At 34.7% G+C, this 23,504-nt stretch overlaps 1 protein-coding gene across 1 annotated transcript in view; it reads right to left on the bottom strand.

Annotated features, from left to right (window-relative positions):
• LOC117168817 overlaps positions 1 to 23,504 on the bottom strand; it is a 163,099-nt gene that overhangs the window by 26,772 nt on the left and 112,823 nt on the right. Inside the window, exon 4 of the mRNA XM_033354656.1 lies at positions 8,548 to 9,088. Coding sequence (XP_033210547.1) covers positions 8,548 to 9,088 — 541 coding nt within the window. The remainder of the gene's footprint in view (positions 1 to 8,547; positions 9,089 to 23,504) is intronic.

The raw sequence follows: 23,504 nt of genomic DNA, 5'->3' as shown, positions 1-23,504 counted from the left end.
AATTGTAAGAAACTATTATTGCTAAAATTTTCAACATCTCACATCGATTAAAGGTTAAAATACCCAAACTTTTATATGTATCTCGTAAAGAAGAAACTCTAAAATAATCAAACCACTGGCGATTAAAACCCTTTCGGAGAGGAATGAAGTCCTTCCTAATCAGATTTTTCTGAAACCTTGTTTTTATGTTATTCACAAATAACATAAATCCAAAGATTCCGATGCGAATCGCTATAACTCAAATATATTTTAAAGAAATTAAAAAAAACGTTTTATATTGACGAAAAACGTTAAAAAAATATCAGTACAGGGATCTTGTATTACTTATATAGCACCTTGATCAAAAAGTTTTAGGACTCGTCACCGTGTGGCGCTCTCGTTCGGCCGATTTGAATTCTTCTTTCTTTGTTATGTTGGCAGAAGTTTCATTAACGATCTGTTAAATGTTCAGCTTGATAGCTCGACATTTGTTGAAGTGACGCTGTATTATGTACATCTTTGTGTGCGGTGTCGATTTTTCACACCAAAAAAAATGTCATCGACTTTGTACAATGACATCGTTATCCGTGAGCATTTGGATAAAAGCGAAACAAATATCTTCAAACAACCACCGAATTCACCTGATATCGCTCCCTGCGATTTTTTGCAATTCGATCGACACAAGAAACCGCTCCGCGGAACGTGTTACAGCACCTGAAATGATATCATGGAAACATCGAAGATGGCTCTGATAGCTATACCGCAAACCGATTATTAAAAATGTTTCGAGGATTGGATGAAGCGCTGGCATAAGTGCGTTGAAGTCGATGGGGAGTACTTTGAATGGGAGAATATCGATTATGATGAATAAACTTGTATTTTTTATTTTAAAAGTAGAGTCCTAAAACTTTTTGATCAAGGTGGTATTCACCTGTGTCCGACTGCGAAGAAAGGGACCTAACACGTGGTAGCTTTATTTTACAGAAGAAGTGATTGAAGAGGCGGAACAACATAGGAACTCCATGACAGGCCCTGCCCTCACTTATATGCGAATAAAAATTTAAATTTTGTAGAAAAAGGAATTGTGTTGAAATTTTGTCACAGGCTTATACTGCCCAACATGTCGAAGGCATTTTTGGTTAGAGTTGGATTTTTTTATTTGATCATTTTGCACGGGGCTGTCCCGGTATATATCATCAGTCACGGACGCATTTTTATAATGCAATCAAGTGATCTGATGAGAGCAGTCTGCCCAGACATATTGGACACAGCCTGATTTTTATCCCATTATTGATGGACTGGGTTGCAGTCAAGTACACGATGGGGGGACCTACAGCTTAAGGTGCGTTCCGAACCACCAGAACCTCGGTAAAGGTACATTGAAAAATTTCCAGAGGTACTGACTCAGGGATCGAACCCCGGACCTCTGAGGTGAAGTCCGAGTGTATTATTATTATATATTATTAAATATAGGCTATATTCATGCATTACAGCTAATTCTTGTTTCTTCTTAATTGCCATTATTTTTATGCTTAATTCGATAGAACGATATTATAATAAACGTTTATAGTGTCAATATTAATATTTAATAAAGAAAGCTGAGCAGTCTTTAATTCTTGATTTTTTCTTCTTTTAACTACGATAGTGTTTGAGTGAAAAATTACAGCTGAATAATTTGTTTGAATTGAATCTTTTGAATGCTTTGAAAGACTGCCTAAAATCTTGCATTCTTTTAACTTGGTGTTTCATTAAGCAGGGTAAAACAAGAATTGTCCCGGTTACTTGAGACTCTAATCCTCTTTCAATTGACCCTCGGCACGGTCAGTTTTAATATCTGCCTTGAACTTTTTGTAACTCGGCCTGTTTGATGTATCATCTCAGGACAATTTCTCAGGTTGCCATTTTTCCCAATGGTTGTTGTGTCTTAAACTACGCTCGAATAAAATTGAGATCTAGCTTGCTCTATACCTCGACTTCTCTATCTCATTGAATTTAATCACTTAGTTTTGTACAACATTTCTGTTCGGTATAGGAACCCAAGAGGAACCTCAACTGACCTATTCCTATTAGAAAGCTAGACAATGAATTATAGACTGTAGGCCTTGCAAAAAAGAAACTAGAATACTGTTTAATAGAGCCAGGAAAACTGGAAAATGGAACTTGTACAATGTTAGTGTAGCAATATGAACTAACGAAACACAATCGGCTAAAAGGAACTCATGGAGGGGGCATTATCAGGGCATTCAAAATGAACCTAATATTGTGTAACTTTAAGAGAGTTTTAGGGAAAACTCCTACATATCAACTGAGGGTATTGATTATACCTACAAGTGACATGACAGAAACGGCGAACGAAACCCTCAAACACCTCATGCAGGCGGACTTCCCTAGTTCCACATCTGGGTACCTGTGGGCTGGCGGGACTTTTCGGTCGAACCCCACTGACAACCCAGAATATAGGGCCAAAGGAGATGACTAGAGGATGACAAGACTCATTTCAAAGCCGTTATGGGATACATAGGTATGTTATATACCCCTGTGACATGGAAGAAAATCAAAAGTTATATTTATACCGAAGCCGGGGAGAGACTTCTACTATGAGGCCAAATTATTCAGAACAATTAACCTAATTTATTTCATGTGAAAGACATAAGAAAATTTATTCGATTTTTATATTAAGGAGGAAATCCTACCAGATAAAGCCTTTTATAGTAATAAGTTTGAATCGCAGAAAGGCAAATCCACAATTGACGCACTTCACATATTTACCTTCTGCATTCAAAATGCAGAAACGACAGGGGGTGTAGCAATAGCAGCATTTTTTAGACATAGAGGGTGCCTTCAGTGTATGTACTACTGTTAATAGGTGAATGCGCTGTATGCTACAATGCCTCGCAAAAGTTTCCGGATATATGATAATTAAACCCTTAAGGGAATTTATTAGAATGGCAAACGAGATTTCATTTTAAAGCCGCAATTTTGAATATTTCTTCCTGCTTTTTTGCATACGGCATCCTAACGTTGGCCTATTTTGCTGACCAGCGCCGGTTTTTGATGAAATGTTTATACTTTGCCTAATAATAAAAAAGGAGAGAACAATAGAGAACAATTTCAGTGACACTCAGTGTGGACTCTCGCTGCATTCTCATCGACCCTCGTGAAATTCAAAAGACACGCACCCTGGGCGTCAAATGGCGCGTCGAGATGCTCGTAAATCATGATCCTTTGATTGTTATGAGATGCAGGTCAGTTACAAATACTTAAAGTATGAAAGCATGAATTGATTCAATTTTAATTATCAGAATTAGTTTATCCATGTAATTGGAAGAAAGTGAAAACAAGATTCATGAAAATCGGTTAATATTTGCAGTAATGATAGAAACTTTAAAGTGCACACGACAGTATTGCCAGATGCGTCTTTGAAAGAAAGTGAAAAACATATTCCTGAAAATCGGGTAATAATTGCTGTAAGAATAGAAACCTTAAAGTCCATTTAAAAGTGTAGCTTTGCCGACAACTTGATACCGAGCTTGACACCTACTCCCTCGATCTGAATAATAAGTACTTTATCTAAGCTGCTGATTAAAAAATGTTATTAATTTTGAATAATAAGCTTTACTAAATGAATGAGCAGTTTTCTAGTTAACGATGTGAGAATAGCTCACTAAAGCAATTACTGTCGTCTGTCGATAAAAATGATCATTTTCCTCTGGAGCACTTCCTTGAATTTCGAATTATGAACTTTGAAATAAGATTAAATGAAAAATGGGGTTAAAAATATTATTGCAAGTATTCTATCCACGTATAAACGGAAAAAATTATTCAAATGTATGTTTTTGAGGAATGTACGGGGATTTACTGCAATTTCCTACTTCATAATTAATTAATTAATTAATTCAATGAGGGCGAGGTAAAGAATTTTTGCACAATTCATTATTGTTGTTAATAATATTGAGATTAAATTATTCCAGACAATTGCGGTCTGCTGGCATATTCAAGCATTGTTTTCTTTTCAATTAAAGTGATTTGTTAGTTGACTGCATTTAGTTCAAATAATTATTTAAATAAATTATCAATGCTTGTTGTTAATTTTGTAAACAAATGAAATAAGTCAATTTAAAACTTTGGCGTGGCAAATAATTTATTTTACACTGAAGCTGCTTCAAAATTGTGTTCAAGAGATTTGCATAAACTTTTTGTTTGTAAAATTAACAATAAACAATTGTTATTACTTAATTTCAAGTATCACGAAATTTTCATTTATTTAAAAAATATTCTATTTTTGTTAATCGAAATTTGTTCTCATTTAGAAATTCTTTACAATATTGTGACAGTGATGGTCAGTAACATTTCCTACAAAAAATTAAGTTTTAATTTTTATAAACAATTCTTTTGGAAAATTTGGAGTTTTGTGGTTTTTCATTTCGGAAGTTTTCGTAAACGTCATAAATCTCATATCAATGAAAGGATAATTCGTTCTACGTGATTCGAAACGCTACGACGTATCTGGATATACTGTCGTGTGCACTTTAAAATTTCTATCATTACTGCAAATATTTACCGATTTTTATGAATCTTGTTTTCACGTTCTTCCAATTATATGAATAAGCTAATTCTGTTAATTAAAATTGAATCAATTCTTGCTTTCATACTTTAAGTATTTGTAACTGACCTGCATCTCATAACAATCAAAGGGTCATGATTTACGAGCATCTCCACGCGCCCCAGGGTGTTTGCCTCTTGATTTTCACGAAGTTCGATGAGAATGCAGCGAGAGTCAACACTGAGTGTCGCTGACATTTTTCTCTATTGTTCTTTACTTTTTTATTATTAAACAAAATATAAACATTTCATCCAAAAACCGGCACTGGTCAGCAAAATAGACTAACATTTGGATGTCGCATGCAAAAAAAACAGGACAAAATATTAAAAAATGCGACTTTAAAATGGAATCCCGCTTTGCCAGTCTAATAAATGCTCTTCCAGATAAGTACCGGCGAGGTAAAACTTTCCTCCCTGTAAGCGACTATGTACTAGACTATGGCCGGACGGTAGTGTTTTTAAAGTATTCACGTTGTTCAAGTATTCCACGTAGAACACGAAAGTTCACAAGCCCCTATGCAGGTAATCTGTTTATGTATAATCAAAACCCTTTATTCTGTACTTCTGAATTCGATGTATACAGACCGGCCCTGCGAACTTTCGCGTACTACGTGGGAAAAACGGAAAGTCTCCTCTTGAAAGAATGCGATTTGAAGCTTTTTGTAACACATGCACGAAATGTTCGCTTCTCGAGGAAAGTATTGCATTACGGGCAGTAAGCAATTCCAAAAACGTGCTAAAAACCAATTATAAAAAGGCACTTTTCTAGCTGCTGCGCTTGCGCTCTTTGAGCAAGATTACTTCCTCTAGCTGCTGCACGTGCGCAGTTCAAGCCAGATTACTTTCTCTTGCTGTAGCGCCTGCGCATTTCGATTTAGAATTACTTTCCATGGCCACCGGAACCATAACATCATTTCATGATGATTTGACGCTTGAGAGACTGACTGTGAGTGGTGAATAACGATTTTTGGTAATTTTACCACAAATAACAAAAAAATACATTTCCGAAAAATCTGTTCTTATTGTATCTCAAATCGAGAATTTCCTATATTTGTTACAAAAAATATCGTGTGTAACAGGTGCTGAAAGTAACCTACTTATTGCTACTTACTACTGCCTACTTTCCGCACTTGTAACAAGATTTATTATTTCGTGAGCAGAGTCATTGCAAAATTGCAGAGTCATTGCTTCCTGATGAAACCGTATCGCAGTACGTCCCCCGAGTACAGTCTCGTACGCGGAGCGAAGTCTTGCCTCTCCGGTACTGAACGCGAAGAGAATTCTGATGCTTTATCTGATCCCATTGACCCGAAGGGGTATTTTCTCGACGGTTTACTTCTGGAAATTGGAAGATCTGATTGGGAAAGGGCGCACTGGAGTCAAAAAGACCCCAGACATGAAAATTCATGAAAATCTATATGAAAATAGTGCGTACACGGCCCTGTCCCTTTAGACAGATACCCCCCCCCCCGCCTCAAATGTGGATTTTTGCTATTCTTTAACTTCTAGAATCTTTTTTTCATATTTATAATAAATTTTGAACTAAATAACTTACAGCATTATTTGAAGGAAGTGTCCAAGACTGTGTACAAAATTTAGCTACTCAAAATAATGAATTGGTTCTTAGCAGGAACTCTTTTCCGTTTGGGGTGAAAAAGACCCGAGGATGCTAGCTACGTTAGGCGTCGGGAAGTGTGCCATCGAAGGGCTAATTATCATGCGGCCGGAAAATTTTGCACAGCAGTATGTACGGCAGCGTTGTGCAATATTCGCAACACGGTTGCAACGTGAGAGTGAAGGTAAAAAGGGGTCGTCCGCAGGAAGTGGTTTTATCCTCCACCCTATGAGCACTCGTCAGTGATGATTACAATCATAGGTTAAATAAATCAGGCTTTTATATACAAGGATATGTAGATGACCTTGTTATACTGGCAACAGGAAAATATGAGGAAATTCTATTCGAACTCATGCAAAATGCTCTCAGCTTTCTTGAGGATTGGTACAACGACAGTGGCGTATATGTAAACCCAGATAAAAATGAATTGTTGGTTGATGTTATTAGGGCGTTTTAAAATTTCGATTATTTCTCTATGTTTTCTTGGAAACATATTATGTGTTTTTACATGTTATTTCATATCGAAACAGGACATAGCATCTGGACATTCTAAAAATGTTAACTGATTTCGAAACGTCTTGTAAGATCAATTATTATTATTTACTTTTTAAATCTTTAAGTACAATTTAATTTAAAAACTCATTACTCGTGTGGAAAAGGCCCCGCTTTAGCCTTCTCAGGATGATGGCCCCCGGCAGGGGACCACATGGGTGACCCACAGGTAGAAAATCTACGAATGCCCACGCAGGGGGCCAAGCTAGGTTGCCCTCACGGATCAACGATTAAAATTTTTTATTCCAAAACGTGAATATTTTTGACACCACAAATTATGAGGTTTGATAAGTTCAGACATACAAACAATGAATTTCTGACAAAAATTGGAGGACACTTTTTTGAAATTCGAACTTTGACAATATGGATATTCCATAAGGGCTACCGCAAGGGGACCAGCTCGTTGCCCTCACATACCAACGTATAAAATTTGTAAGCCCGAAACGTGAATATTTAATATCGTAAAAAACTGAAATAAAAAATACGTTTAAAAATATGGTTCATGCGCCCTAAATTTCTAAAAACTATAAATACAACTGTCCCGTATAAACATCTAGAAACCAAACCTTTCACGAAAGTTTAAAAAAATTGATTTGTCAGAAATTGTCAATGTTCACGATCAAGTTTCTGAGTTCCGTCCTTAAAAATTTTTAATATTCATAAAAATGTTAAATGTTCATAAAAATTTACATTTACTGTTATTGTAAAAAGTTATAAAGGAGTCTACAACGGGAAAAACGAAATATTACGCAAAGAAAAATTGTAATCGATTAGAATTACTTATTTAAAAATTACTTTATTGATATTCCTGTTAATAGTTCGTATAGTTTACATTTACATAACATCGTATGATAATAAATAATTAGAAAAAGAGAACTAAAAAATTGGGTACTTTAACTTTTCTGTACTGTAAATTATGAGAATGGTTTTTTTTATCGAGTTTCAACTTGTCCGTTTAGCGCAGTGGTTAAGACTGCCGACTGTTAGGCGAAAAATTAAGGTATAGATATGTAGGTTCGATACCCTGTAGCGTTATAAATTTTATCTGTAATATAATGTTTAAAAATGTAATATATGTATTCATTCGAAACAGTACTTGGGAGAGTAGCAGTACTGCGTCAGTAGAGATAACCAGTGCTGGCCCAACATTGACAGCCCAGTACAAAATAGCTTTAACATCCTAGAGAAATGCGAGTACAGGTACCAGCACTGGCAAAAAAAACGAAGAGAGCTTAATGATGGCAACCATGAAGGATCAATGCAGTAAGCCAATCTTGGAATCCTATGGCAATCCATAGGGTCGCTGCCATGAGGGGCTCCGCCTGGATTGCCCTCATGGATTCCCCAAGGCTTGAGGGCAATCAATGCGGGCCCTTACGGGGGCCCTCAATTTTTTCACACGGGTAATTAATTTATATTTAGAGTTTATCAACTAAAAATGTTTTTATCAAAAATCTTTAATTTTAAACGCTTCTAAGTTTTTATTGTTTAAGTCTTTAAATTGAAATACACGTTTATAAAATAAAAATCTAAAATGGAAAATTTTTAAAGTGAAATTTTTTCAAATTACGCATTCGAAACTGAATGAAATCACAATTGAAAAAGATGAGAATTAATCTAATTATTTAAAAAACGGTTTAAATCAAAGTTGGAAGGATTTTTTCCCCTAAAAATTGGTAACATTCCTGGTCAAAAAATAAATTCGCAGTCATTTCCCGGTTTCATAAAATTTCCGGTCCAGTGGCCACTCTGTGATAGACAAACTAAATTTAGGATTTTGAGCATAAGAAAATACTAACCAGCCACAGGTGGCATCTTTTCTTGTTGCTTTTGTTCTTGAATAAGTTCATTACTGCTGACATTAGAATGTGGTCGTAGATTCGGCACAGCGACGAGAGCCAAAGACAATAGAAAGACCATGAGACAAGTTGCTGGTTGAGCGCTCTTGTTTCCTTTTTGAATAAGAGCTTGCAACCTTTTCAGTTGACCCGCAAGACTTTGGTTCTGCGACTGTAAGGTCTTGATGCGCTTTAATAGCGTTACATTTTCCTCGGTACATTTTTTAACACGGTCTTCCAGTCCGTCAACGTATTCTTTTTTCCTTTTGCGTGAATCTTGAGCAGAAATCTTGTTGCGAATCTTACGTCTTATTCTCTTTAGTTCACGTTCTTCTGTTTTCGTAAGTGGATGGTGAGTGGGGAGGGTTATTCCTTCCTTTTGTAGCAAGCGCTTCTCCTCAGAATTCAATTTTAATGGCTGATATTGAGAATTATTTTCAGAAATTGCGTTGTTAGAGTTGGCTCCTTTTTCGCATTTCCATGCTTCCTGCTTTATGTTTACCTAAAAAACATGAAACATACAAAAGTTTATAAGTTATTTAAATAGTGCGGATTAATCACTTTCACTTATGTACTTAAAATTCTAAAAGTTCAGTATTTGGCAGAGCTAAACATTATTATTATAATAGACGAAGGAAATCTTCCATCAGAGGCCCGTAAGGTCCTTCACCAGAAGAAATAAACAAGGTTTTAGTTTAAAGTCGAACACTTGAATATTTTTGTCTAATCTTTTGTTCACGTCATCTAAATAGTACTCTAGTTTCCCAGACAGACCTCGCTGTAAATACAATGCTATTTTCGTTTATCTGGAATAGATATGCGATTATTGCTATGCGATTAGAGTCGGTAAAAAATGAAATTATGAAGCATGACTTAATTCACTTGCGATTAGCTGCATTTACTTATGTACATACTCACAACAAAGTAAAGACAAAATCATGAAAATCGGTTAATATTTGCAATGAAGATAGAAACCTTTACGTGGATAGAAAAGAATAAAAACCAATATGCAAATATAGGAAAATATATACTCCACACACTACTCCTTTCCCCTGCCGAGTGAGTCACGCCTACCCCGAAAGGGAAATGGCTTAATGGTGTAGTAATATACAAAATAACATTCTATACTGCACTGCTCGGTGAAAGTACGAGTGCATTAATATTTTTCAGAATGTATTGTCCGTGTTATATATTTAATAAAATATATGCAAATCCGCAACGTTAACACCTACAATAAGCGCTTTCGATCATTGCTTATTTTGCCGGCAAATATCAAGGTTCGCGCTAGTGAGTAGCCGTCAAGTAAATACAGCGAATATAATTTCCCAAACTATCTAGATATTCTAGATGAACTTTTTGTGTATTCTACCAAAGTAAAAATGTCAAGTTTAAAAATGGCGAATCCACTATCCATTATGGTTTATTTGGGTAGCTGATTTTATATCCAAACTCAAAATGTCAAAATACAAAATGGCAAATTCAATATGGCCAATCATAATTGTAAAAAAAGATTTTACAATGTTTTAACCTGCGACATTTCAAAAGTTACTTCTGCTTGTCAGTCTTAATAAAAAGGCATTCTGTTATAAGTTAAATTAGATTACAAAGCGAAGTATTGTTAGTGATTTCAATCTACGCTCACACATGCACACATACCCACTCATTTAATAATTCAAAGGATTTAAAATTATGTAAAGAACATTAAACGTAAATTCTTTTCCAATTAAATGGGGTTACACACACAATTATCATCAAGCTGGTACTAATTTGACTTAATGTATCACAATATTTTAGTATGAAGATTAAAAAAGTGGTGATTATAAGAAACGACGTAGTCCATATAAACAAAAAAGGGAAAAAAGTGTTAATACTGGAAGAGAATTTACAAATAAAAGGAGCCTCTAAAGAAACTGTGAACAGGCCGTCATTTTAAATTTTGACACTTTGACTTCGGAATTGAAAGTAGCGACCGAAAAATCCCAGTGCACCTCCTTCGTGGGACCCGTGAATTTGACTAAATAGCGGAAATAGGGTGGCTCTCGATTTCCAAACGTTACCTGATGTGTCGAAGACTGAATTTTACCGGCGTATGGTGACGCATACCGTGTCCTGGGATATCCGGTAACCTCACAGTGTTAATTGCCTTATCCCTACAAGCAAGGCTCTGTGGGGACCGGTTTTTTAGTCCTCTAGCTGCTCGTGGAAACAAAATGAATCCCGAAAATCGAACAACCAAAAAACAAACGCATTGAGGAGAGCCTTCAATACCCCCTCTTCCCCATTAATATTTCTCTCGACAATTTGGAAACAAACGAACGGATGAAATCACTTTCGAATCAACAAGGGACCTGTACGGTTCCTTGAACCTTGAGTGGTACGGCTGGGAATACGACTTTAATTAGTCATATGAACGAGGCTAAAGCTATTGAGGATGCTGGGACCCAAAAACGCAATTAGAGAAAAATATAGCAGTAGTGTCAAAAAGATGTATCATTGACATTAACTTTTGTTGCAACGCCAAACAATCCCTCGACCATGGAATCCTAGAAGGACCTGGTTCGATGGCAGCGCTCCAAATCAACGCAGGAAGGTTAAGAGAGACACAGTTGGTGATTCAAGTAACTATACAGCATTGCCCTTCAGAGTCACCTAAAATTGGCAATTGTACCCAAGGGTTTCCCACAAGTGAAGCTAAACTCAGAGCAAGAAATGTTTATTAAGGCAGCCTTGAAGATTAAGATCGACGGGGTAAAACCTGGGGACATTATCACGAGGTTTGAGGTCTGCCGTTTTAAAAACAACTTACGTACCGTCATCTTCTCAAATGAGATTTCTAGGATATGCCTCACCGAAACAGTAGGCTGTTTGACACAATGGGAAGAGGAAGGTGTAAGACTCAAAGCTATTGTTTCTAAGGACCTGCCCAAGCCAGTCAAATTTATGGCATAGATTCCTGGAATTTTCGACGAATCATCATCCATTCACAGAAGGTTGGCAGTTCAGAAACCCACGAAGGTGAAGGAGTGGACATTCACGGATGCCAAGAAATACGCCAGAGTAACCCAGTCGGTCTTAATTGCTGACCCTTTAGTGGTCCAAAGCATCGAGACGGTCGGCTGTAAACCGTATTTGGGATTGAGAAGGTTCCACATGAAATACTTACTAAACCGAAAGAGCCCGCGAGGGCAGTGAAGCAGCTGCCCTCGGAACAACCGATGGCTAACGCTGGTTCTTGAATGAACAGCGTAAAATCCTGGAATTTAAAGTTCACCCAAATTAATCTTTACCACTGTAGATTGGCTTTGGTCATCTTAAGCAGGTGTATGGCAGTAGAACGTACTGATATTGCTCTAATTCAGGAGCCTTGGTGTTGCAAGGCAGAAGTAAAAGGTATAAGCCAGAAATACAGTTCTATAATTTCCAATAGAACTGATTTTAACTCTAGGACGGCAATGTATGTCAGAAAGAATATTGAACAAATTTGGTCAACGTGTCGCTGATGCTACGAAATTCCAGAAAACTTTAAAGAAAAACCCTACATGTCAACTAAGGGCATTGACTTTCCTAACAGGAAATATGACAGAGACAGCTAGCAAAATCCTGGAAATGTCGTGCAAGCAATTAGATCAAAACTCCTCTGACGGCCTAGAACATAGGGCCAATGGTGAAGATTGGAGGATGGCAAGCCGGATTGTAACAGAATCGAAACTTAATGGGGCGTTCAGCGTTTCGAACCATACAAAGCCGCTAGGGAATGCATAGCTATGGGATATATCGATATACCAAGAAAAAAGGTAAAAGCAATCTTTAAACCTAAGCCGGAGAGAGACTCGTAATATAAAGCCAAATCATTTATACCAATAGCCTATATTCTCTCCGGTTGAAGACATGAGAGAAGTTGATTTTTATATGAAGGTGGTAATCCTATTGAATAAACCCCTACATAGTATTCAGTTTGCCTTACTGAAACTCAAATCTACTATTGACGCATTTCATGCATTAATCCCTCGCATTTAAAAAGCATGACGAACAGGAGATGTAGCAAAAGCAGCGTTCCTAAACATTAGAGGCTGCCTTTATTATCCCCCTGCTGAATCTATATTCAATTCTAGTGAGGAACATACTGTAGATACCGCTGTTAATAAGTGGTTGTGCTCTATGCTATGAGGCATATTTAACCAGTATTTGCTCCACGGTTGCAATGTGAGAGCGAAGGTCGAAAACAGACGTGTGCATTTTGTCGTATCGGTTTCTCTAGATTTGATAGGCCCGTCGATCGAATGTCCAAAAGCCGACATCCAATACTACCTTCAAATCGGTCTTTCGATTCGATCGGCCCGTCCGTCAGAAAATCCTAGATTGCATGTGCCTTAGATTGAATCGGTGATTTACTTTGTTATATACTTTATTTCGTTAGCTCCCATACTTAAATTAAGAAAAAACGGAAATGTGAAAATATGTTAAAGAATTATTAGAATTATTTTTAATCTTTAAGGCCATGTAACGGGAGGGCCGCGTGACCGAAGCTGGTCCTCAATTTTTCACGGAATGCATTATCGTGTTGGAAATTTGGCATGCTAAATAGAAGGCACGAAGGAAGGCGTCTCTGGTCCTAAATAATTATAATTGTGAGAATTAAAAAAATTTTTTTTTATTGCTAATTTGAAAAAATACGGACCGTGCTGTAGAACAGTTAAACATTATACAAAAATAATGCAAAAACTAATGTTTGCAGTTGAAATGCAAATAAAAAAATGTACGTGTTTAGATAATACGTGTCTGACTAACGTATCAGTTGTATCAGAGCAGCACTATGGCAATGAGTAGACAACTTTGAACTTCTACGGGTCTGTGGGTAATTCAGATTACATGATTACTGACAGAGAAAGATAGAAGTCAAACTTCTCCCGTAAGGCCTAAATGCGTCGGTCGATATTTCTTATTTTCTTAAATAACATTTTTTTCTTCTCCTAACTCTGCACCTTTCCACAAAAAGTCCTTCAATATTTACTAATATTTTTCGAATGTTTTTTTCGCGCTATTTAAACTTTAATTTTTAAATATGGGTAAAAAAGTATTTATCTCAGGACTGTATTGATCCGCTGGTCCACTCGTTACATGGCCTTAATAAATAAACTCCGAATTCTTATACCTACTATTTTCACAAGTGAAAAACTTGATTAAATGAAAGTTTTGGCGATAAATAATTAATATGCCTTTTATATTTATTTGTAACTTTGTATTCTATTGTTTGAGAAAATAAAATTGTTTATCATAATTCCACTGAGAACAAGTAATTTTTTGTTTACTAATGACTTTTGGAAATATACACAAAATAAATTATGATGACTTGCACTATTTAGTTAGTTGACTCTTACTAGATCAGATTTCGAGTGTATAATAATTATTTGCATGAATTTTAATTCTTCATACATACCTGAATCATTCAAACGATGAAGGTGTATAAAGTTTAAAAATATGCCATAAAACATAACAAACATATATATGTAATTTTAATGTTAGCCGGCAACTGGTTTAATTTAAATTATTTATGATGTTTATAGTTATTTATGACGAAATAATGAATATCTCGTAGATTTGAAATTGAAGATTCTTCAATGTTGAATGTCTATACAAATTTTTTAATTTTGCTGATTTGGGAGATCAAAAGTTATTTTAATATTAAACACTCCTTAATTATAAAGATTTTAAATTTTTACAATTTTAAAGACTTATCATTGAAAAATGTTGGATTTTATAAATATAGAATTGCAAATTATTCAATTTTCAATGTGTAAATTTTAAAGGTATGTAATTTTGAACGTTCCTTTTAATCACTCAATCTTAAATATTTTAAATGAAAGATTCACTAATTTACAATTCATATTCATATTATAGGTTCAACATGGCATGATATATTTGATACTGTTTAAATCATATTCTCTTATTCAAAAACATTAAAAAAATTTATTTAAATTCAGCACAAAACTAAGCTTTGTCGTGTGGTCACTCGGGTGCTGTAAAATATCATAACGGACGTCCCTAGGCTCTTTTTTGCGGGATAATGGCAAAAAATGGTATTGTGCTAAATAAGAATTTTATGAATGTGCAGTATTTTGAGGTTAGGGTCATTTTTCAGCTCCCTGTCATTCTGATAATGTAGTTCTTTGTGGTACCGATGCTGTCGGTAAGCACTCTAAAAAAATTATACGACGGAATTGTAACACATATAACCTCGAAATATACACACACGTTTTTGGAAAAATCAAAATTTCTTGGAATTAACTGACAAAAAAAGTGTGCACGGACGTCCGTTAGCATGTTCGCCATCATTCTTCAGATTTCGAAGACAAAATATTTATTAATCTGGGAAAAAGCCGGGAGAATACAACACTGATAAAATCGAGACTAATTCTTAAGCGCCATGCAAATTAATCAAATTCAGCAAAATTAAATTTTTTGAATTGCATGTTCGTTATTATTTCCCAAAAGTTTAAGACAAAATATTTATTATTCTAGAAAAAAAGCCAGGGGAGCCTAATACTGGTAAAATCGATCATTTTCTAAGTATCACATGCCCTTGAATGATATTAAGAAAGGAATCTGAAAATAATCACAAATTATGATGATTTTTTTCAAAAATAACCAGATAAATTATTGTCAATTTGGTCTTAAATTGTTTGTGGGATGCCAAACAACTAATAATAAACAAAATAATTCTACAAAAGTATTATAGGATACAATTGATGAAATTTTTAATTCTACCTTCCGTAGCGATCTTCCCTCTTTATAATTCTGGTTTGAGAATATTAAATAAGAAAATTAATATTATAAAACTGTAAAGCCTTTCAAAAATAATTTACAAATTTTAAGATGAATAACATCTAAGGAATTATTATTGCAAGTTACTATGTAATCGTATAACAAATTTTCATTACTAAAGTCAAAATTAACGTCAAGTTTTTGTTTATTGTTAGAAAATATATAGGTCGCGCAATATTAAACAGCAGATTGACCCAGTATTGTCTGCATCTGTCCTTGCAACTGCAGTTGCGTATTGAATTTTTGACATTCGATCGAAAAACAGCACGAGTCGAGCATCAAATTTTATTGCACACATCTAGTAGAAACGGGATGCCTGCAGGGAGGCATTTTATCCTTCAGAATTCGGGGACTCGTCATTAATGATTTGATTCACAGGTTAAACGAATCAAGTTCTTATACTATGGTTCTGTTTAGCGTTGAACCCATTGAGCAAAACACTAAACAGCATGTCTCATGGGTTCAAAATTCATGATAATGAGGATGGTCATCAAGTGACCCATCTTCTGTACATGAAGGACCTTAAGCTGTACGCTAGTTCAGCCCACAAACTGCAGCAATTGATCGATGTCAGAAATCCGTTTTCCAATGATATTCAAATGGAGTTCTGACTAGATAAATGCAGAACAGTAGATTTAAACAGAGGGAAATTAGGCTGCAGGCGATTTATAAAAATATCTGGGTATTCTTGAATTTAAGGGTAATCAGCATACGATAGTTAAGACAAGCCTAACGACTTCACTACGAGACTCAGATTGATTATGAAGAGTTTTCTCAATTCGCCAAACAAAATCAGGGCAAAAAACACATTTGCCATCCCTATCCTCACGTACTCCTTCGGGTTCATAAAATGGTCTAACACCGACCTTGAAAAGCTAAACAGAATTATTCGCGTAGAAATGACGAAGCACCGACTGTACCACAGAAATTCAGTGATTGAAGGGGTAATTCTACCACGACATATAAGAGGTAGGGGCATTTTAGATGTAAAAACTGTGTAAGTCACAAGTTATACAGTTGCAAGACTATTTTAACAGCAAATGAAATTTTGCGGTTTACAGCACCATTTGTAAAGCGGATCTTCACTACACGCCCTTGAATTCGTTCTCATATGGGACCTTGAATAACCGGGCAGAAACCATAGACAAATTAGAAATGCAATGGTGGCAGAAAGATTTGGAGGCAGTTATATTAACATGAAGTAGATAGGGAGGCATCCAATATTTGGCTGGGACAGCGTATTCTATATCTAGAAACGGAAGGATTCGTCATTGCGATACAGGAAAGGTTATCAGCACCTGCAATCATCGCTAACACGTGTTACATCAAGACACGGTTTACCGGTACCGATTATGTGGAGTTATCAACAAATCCATCGACCACGTTATTGATGGCTGTCGCGTTTAACTCATAGAGAATATATTGGGATGTTACTATCCAAACGGATCATTAAATCCGAGCCAATCTACATGACATCGTGATGCGAGAAGAAAATCATCGATATTGCTTGTCAACTTAATCGGAATTTGCATTCAACCTACACAACCAAGATCCATAACTATAGCAAGTCAAGACATGAAGTAAAGACCATATGGAGGAATGTCAATCATGCATCTATTCATCTCATTGTGATTTCGGCTACAGGCAATATGCACGCAAGATGCACTAAACATCTTGAACATTTAGGAGTCAGTAGGGTATTAGTAGCAGCTCAGAAGACGGGTTTATTAAACACTGTCGCATTGTAAGAAACTTTCTCGACCATCAGGAAGCAAGCAACTAAAAATCTGTGGAGTGGTAGATGTTACTTGACTTAGTCCGTGGCTATGATGTATAACCGGGTTCACCCGACTAAAAGTTTAAAAAAAAAACAAGAAAAATGTTAGCTTTAAGAAAGCATCCAGAGGTGACTGTTATCACCTACAACGCTCGCGGCTGATCGTAATTGTATACCTACAACATCATCGCAGGAGATTTTAAGCATCGTATTAAATTAACTTTTAACATCCTTAACTCGTTAGTCACTTACTTAGGCCGTGGCTATTATGAGAAATCGGGTTCACCGGAGTAAAACTTTGAAAAAATATATATAATGACCCTACCGAAGGTGTTCTCGCATTGGTGTCGCGGCAGGGCTTGAGATTTTCTCCCATGACTTTGACTGCTATGCTGGCGTTAGTACTGCTACTGACAGGGTTTCCTACGCCAGACAGGCAGGTAACGAAAAGGATAAGGACAAAGAAGAATACCAAAACCCATAAATAATAATGAAGAGTATTTTTAATATTTTTAAACGCTTGACCTCTAGGTCGTTCGTATCAAAAGTTCTACGATTGTGAAACAAAGTTTTAAAAACACAGTGCCCCCCCCCCCCCGCCCTCCTCCAACCATTTTGGTAGTTTCTTAAAAAATGAAAATACAGTATTTACATGAATATAAGGCGCACAAAATAAGCAGCACTACGAATATCAAATTCAAAACAAAGTGCGGCTGATACGCCTGTAAGTACTTACCCACTTAAATTTCCCATACAAATAATAACATAGTGAAGAGATACTTTTTTGTACATTCATCACAAAACATTAAAGTGTATAATAAGGGATATATTTTTATGATCCCTTCAAGAAATACAATTTCATAATTAATTTTTAATTTCAACTAACCTAAATCCGTTTCATGGTGCCTCAAAAACTACTTGATGCAAGTTCAATAAGGATTTTTCGGAATATTGCCCGTAATTAATACTTTTTTCTTATTTTTTATTGTAGATCATCATAAAAAAATTAGAAGATTATATGAATTTGTTAATTAAGTTTTCATTTTTAAACAATTTTTGTTCATTTGAACCATTTTATTTTCATATGATAACGCGAATAAACGTTATTTTATCAATAATAGAGTTTTCTTATTGTTTTAACAATTTCTTTTTGCTTAAATTTAACTCTTTTAAAGGGAAAAGCTCAAAAATCGTATTTTTTTGTAATTTTTTAACAAGTGCCAAAATTTTTGGCTATATATTACTTATTATAAGATATTTTATATTGTTTAAATAATTTTAATTTATTTAGACAACCTATTATCTTGCAATATCGCGAATGACCGGTATTTTGTAGATGCCTTGGTCTAATTTATGAATTTGAATAGTGGATGTTTCATTTTAATTGTATATTCATTGTTTAAACAATTTATAATTGTTTAAATGAAAACTTTTGAAATGAAAAAGGTACAGAAACGGTTTCTTTGCTCTTGCTATTTTTCATGTAATGCCGTTATTTTCTCCTAATTCTTAGATTTCTTAAAGTACTGCTAATTGTTGAATTAATTTTTATTTGTTTCAGATAATTATTATTTCTGAACATATTCGTTATTTTTAATTATAAAAATGTATGCACAGATTTTCGTCTGATAGTGAATTGCAAATAAAATATTCATGGTATCTGGGAACTACTTTAAAAGAAAATTGTTACATGCATTGGAACAATTAAAAATACAAATATATTCAGAAATCGGCGTTGGCATTTATTAACTAGGCCAGAGCATTTAGCGAATACCTCTAATTTGCGATATTATGAGATAATAATTTTTTAAACAAATGAAAATTGTCTCAATAATTAGCTGTAGATTAAGAAATCTAAGACTTATAAAAAAGTAATGGAACTTATTGAAAAAAATCAACAACAAAAAACCTTTCTTTGCCTTTTTTTCTGTCGAAAGTTGCATTTAAACCATTGTCAATGGTCAATAGAACTAACTCATCATAGCCGTAATTTCCGCTGTTAGTTCAGGGTCTGCAAATAACCTGAGCCTGAGCCTTGTTTTACTGCATCTATTGCCAATCCTGTCTTCTGATGAAAAGCTTTGCAAATTCGAGTCATCGCCTTCTTTTGCAAATCTTTATATACATCCGTATCCGCTCGCCATTTCTTAAAATCGACTCGATAGGCTATATGCAAAAGATTTTCCATAAAGTGAATCCTAGCATGCAGTGTTCGTAATCCATAATTATATGACTTAATATCTATAATTTACCTTTGACTCTATCGAAGTCATTCATCTCTTTAGGTTTAGCTTGACAAATGTAGCAAGTCATAGATGATAAAGTTCCAGAAATAGACTGGCAAACTTTTTGGTCCAGCATCGTCAACTTCATATCAGGTTTTATCACAAAAGTACCGGAATCGTTCTTTATTATTGTGGGCTTCATTTTGTCGATTTTTTTGAAGTGGTGATATTACTGGATTGGTTTTTTTCTGGGGTTTCTTTTGGGAATTCATATTGTATTGACGTGTAATATGCGGTTGACAATGGATTATGATCTTGCCACACTACAGAATTTACCCAATCCTCTAAGTGAAATCGCTGGTACCATTGAAACCGTGAAGATACTATTATTCACCATATCTGGATCATCTCTCTTTTGCTTGTACGTGCTTTGGCTTGAAGAACCATCCTAACCGTATTTCACAATTTACTTCCAGTTATGAGGCTTCTTTGTATTCATAAAAGGTAGAGAAATATTACGATCTCTAATAATCCGAGTTACCGTATGATCTAATAAAGATTTTAATCGGATTGTAAAACCCTTTTCCGTTACTTTAATCGAATTTGGATGATATTCTTCTTTAGCTTTCGCCAAATTGACGTATGCTGGGCAAATGTCAGCATTTTACTTTTTTGCCTGCATATGTATCATGTGATACTGACTTTTATTTATTTTTTTAGCTGACGCCAAAGCTTCTTCTGATGTTCATGGAATCAGAAAATTAGTCATATTTTCATTTTAATCGTAAGGTAAAATTGAATTCATGGATTCTGATACTTTCTTCCTATCATATGGATTTAGGGAGCGTAAAAGAGCCTCTGTCATTTCGATGTCAGTATATTTTTCCCGTATATACATTCATTTCGTTAGTTTTGTCTAAGTAGAACATTCTACAAAGTCACCTGAGTTTGGCCTTCCGCATTTATTCAAGATAAAAATATTAGTTCAAGATAAAAATCTTCCACACCTCCATTAGAATTAGAAATCAAAAAATGGTATAGGGTCCTTTGAGAATTTTTAAAGTATCAATTTTCTCTTCATGGAAATCCATTTATTGGACAAATATTAAGCCCAAAAAATTGTTTTGCAATTGAACCGCTAGCGTTCAAAAGGGGATACGCCCGAAACGCCGTCGTTTTAGTTGGCCCCTGGGTCATTTTTTGAAAGTCTAGTTTTAATTTTTTAATAACATTTCCCAATAGGAAATTTTTTAGCGCATATTTTTAATTCTATAATTAAATTTTATGCCTTTAATAGTTTTTGAAATAATTAAGAAAATGTTAATTTTTTCTGCAATCGCAAAATAAGAATTTTTTGTTCTCCACTTGCCATAAGTTTTACAATAATAGGAATTTTGTAATAAAAATTTCAGAAAATATGCACGATCATATAACTAAACTAATGGTTTTTATAGATTTTCAATGAATTGCCACTAACAATTTATAAAGATTTTTATTCTTCTCATGGCTTGAATTAGATATTGAAAGTTGCAAAAGCTTCGGGATTCGAACGAATTTTCAGAAAATTAAAATTAACGGTCACCTAAACTTTTGTTAGGATTCAAGGAAGTTTTTTGAAAAATATGAGGCAATTACGTTTTATATTTTTCAGGTCGCACTTGATTTAAGATCTAAGCGCAACTTCTGTATAACAGCGGACGATTGGAAGGTCAATCCGGCCATGAGAAGAATAAAAATCGTTATAAATCTTTAGTAACAATTCATTGCAATTCTATAAATACTGTTGGTTTCGCTATACGATGGGGCATATTTTTTGAAATTTGTATTACAAAATTCGTATTGTAAAAATTTATGACGAGTTGAATACAAAAAGAGGTGTTTTGCGATTGCAGAAAAAAGTAACATTTTCTTAATTATTTTGAAAACTAAGAAAGTCTTTACATTTATGTATGGGCCAAATAAAACGACGGCGTTTCGGGCGTTTCTCCTTTTGATCGCCAGCGGTTCAATTGCCAAAAATTACTCAGTACTTATCTCTATTACTAACACAAAATCCCAGAATTAAAAAACGAAACAAATAAAGAAAAAAATAGTGTAATGCAGAAAATAATTCAGCTGTGAAAAGAAAACTTTGAGTCCTATGCACATATTTCTGAAAGAGAACATTGAAACAAGTCAAAGTTATTAATTAAAACAAAACGTAACTCTGAATACCATGGCTACGGAAAAGAATTCTCTTTCTCGATTTTTCATTTGAAGGAACCCGATTTTTTGCTACGTTGAACTGCCAAATTAAATTTTTTTATCTTATTTGTTTATAAATATTCAGATTGTTAAATTTTACCAAATATTATCGAATATATATTATTTTCAGGAATATATGTTAATAACAGTGGCTATTTTTAAAGTTTCTAATATTTTTGTGACTAGTAGTCTTTCGTCCAATTGCTTAAAACATTTCCAGTGCAAACAAAAGTTTTTTGTATGCGAAAGAGCCAAAATTTTGAATTTGTTTATCTAATTTCTTTAGAACAATTTAAATTATTATACTTTATCAAATATTACTAAATATTTATTATTCTAAGGAATACCTGATGTCGTTCTGGCGATTCAAGGAAATTATAATTTGAAAAAATCTCTAATTTTAATATTTGGCCGCACGAATTGTTTATAAAAATGGTTATTATAAACTTTTAAATTAGTTTTGTAATTAAATGTCATTCGCACATTAATATCAAGCACTTTCAGCATCAACAACAAAATGTTTACCGATAATAAGGCTATTTGTCAATTTGTTCATAACATTTCTTTACAACAAATAAATGGAATGCGCTTGACACGGTGCGTTCTTGGGAATGGCAAAAATCTCTCGTGTTAATTTTCAATAGCGCGTGGTGTCAAATATCTCTAACGTTTAGAGACAACCGCGCTTGTCGCTCGACTCATTCACCGCAATATATTAACTGCGCTATGAACGGCATCAGCTGATCGAGATAAATGAACCTGCATATGCACCTCGTAATTACTTATAACATCAGAGTCTATCATTTTTAATCACATTTAACCTCAAAAATCTTTTTACGTTTTTTGTCGTTAAAACAATGATAAGTAAGCAACTGGGATTAATACCGTTAATACTTATGCAGAGAGTAACTGTATTTACGTGTTGATGATAACATTTGATTAATGTAAGGGATTATTAGAAATGCTACTTTCGCCCATGAAGAAACAAATTTTTTTAAGTTCAAACTCTACCTTACCTAACGTTCAATTACTTTCATGACTTTTAACTTTATATTCCCGAACGTAAAAAGCCAAATTCTAATTTGAAAGTTCTGTTTAAAAATATTTTCTTCAAATTGTATAGTGAAAATTAAAATGATCTGAGAAGAATTTTTTCGGTCACTAAAAAAGTAGTTAAATACGAACAACTGAAATCAAAATATTTAATTTAAAAAGTCTTTTAAACTTCCTGCTTTCTTTAACCACTTTTTAAACTGTTGTTTCATCAGATGTGACATGCGCCGAAGAAAAGGGACTTACTCTCAAAAAATCGAAATCAAGGTTATTACACATTTCGGTAGTTTTTGAACTGCTCTTTTTTATGAAACCATGGGGGAAAAATTCTGAGCTTTATTATTGCTGTTAATTGAGTTGTTAGCTACCCGAGAAATCAGGTTATGACTCGACAGCTCGAGATTCTGTGGAACACTACCCACCACTCACAACTCCATCTATGCGTCTCATCTATACCCTGTCCGTGAGTCGCGTTTACGACCTATCTCTCTCCTTGAGAATGTGGTGGTAAGAGGAGAGAGAAGATTTCTTGTGTTTTACTCTCTCCTAAAACTCCGGTCTATCGGGTCGACTTCAACAGCTCACCCTGAAAAATCTGACTTTTCAGAGTAAGCCACCTTTCTTCGACGCAAGTCACATATGGGGCCTTTTCCTCAACTGCCTCAACTCAAAAAATCATGTTTTTCGATTGTCTCTAAATTCTGGGAATATGTTCGCCTACCCAACAGTAGTTAATCCACAAACTTATAGACCAGGATTACGAACCCTCCCCAAGTGAGGGGGGGTTGAATTTTCAA

This window comes from Belonocnema kinseyi, chromosome 3 (genome assembly GCF_010883055.1).
Source record: "Belonocnema kinseyi isolate 2016_QV_RU_SX_M_011 chromosome 3, B_treatae_v1, whole genome shotgun sequence".
Lineage (NCBI taxonomy): Eukaryota > Metazoa > Arthropoda > Insecta > Hymenoptera > Cynipidae > Belonocnema > Belonocnema kinseyi.
Note: the sequence above shows the minus strand (reverse complement) of the source record. Positions and strands in the feature narration are given on the sequence as shown.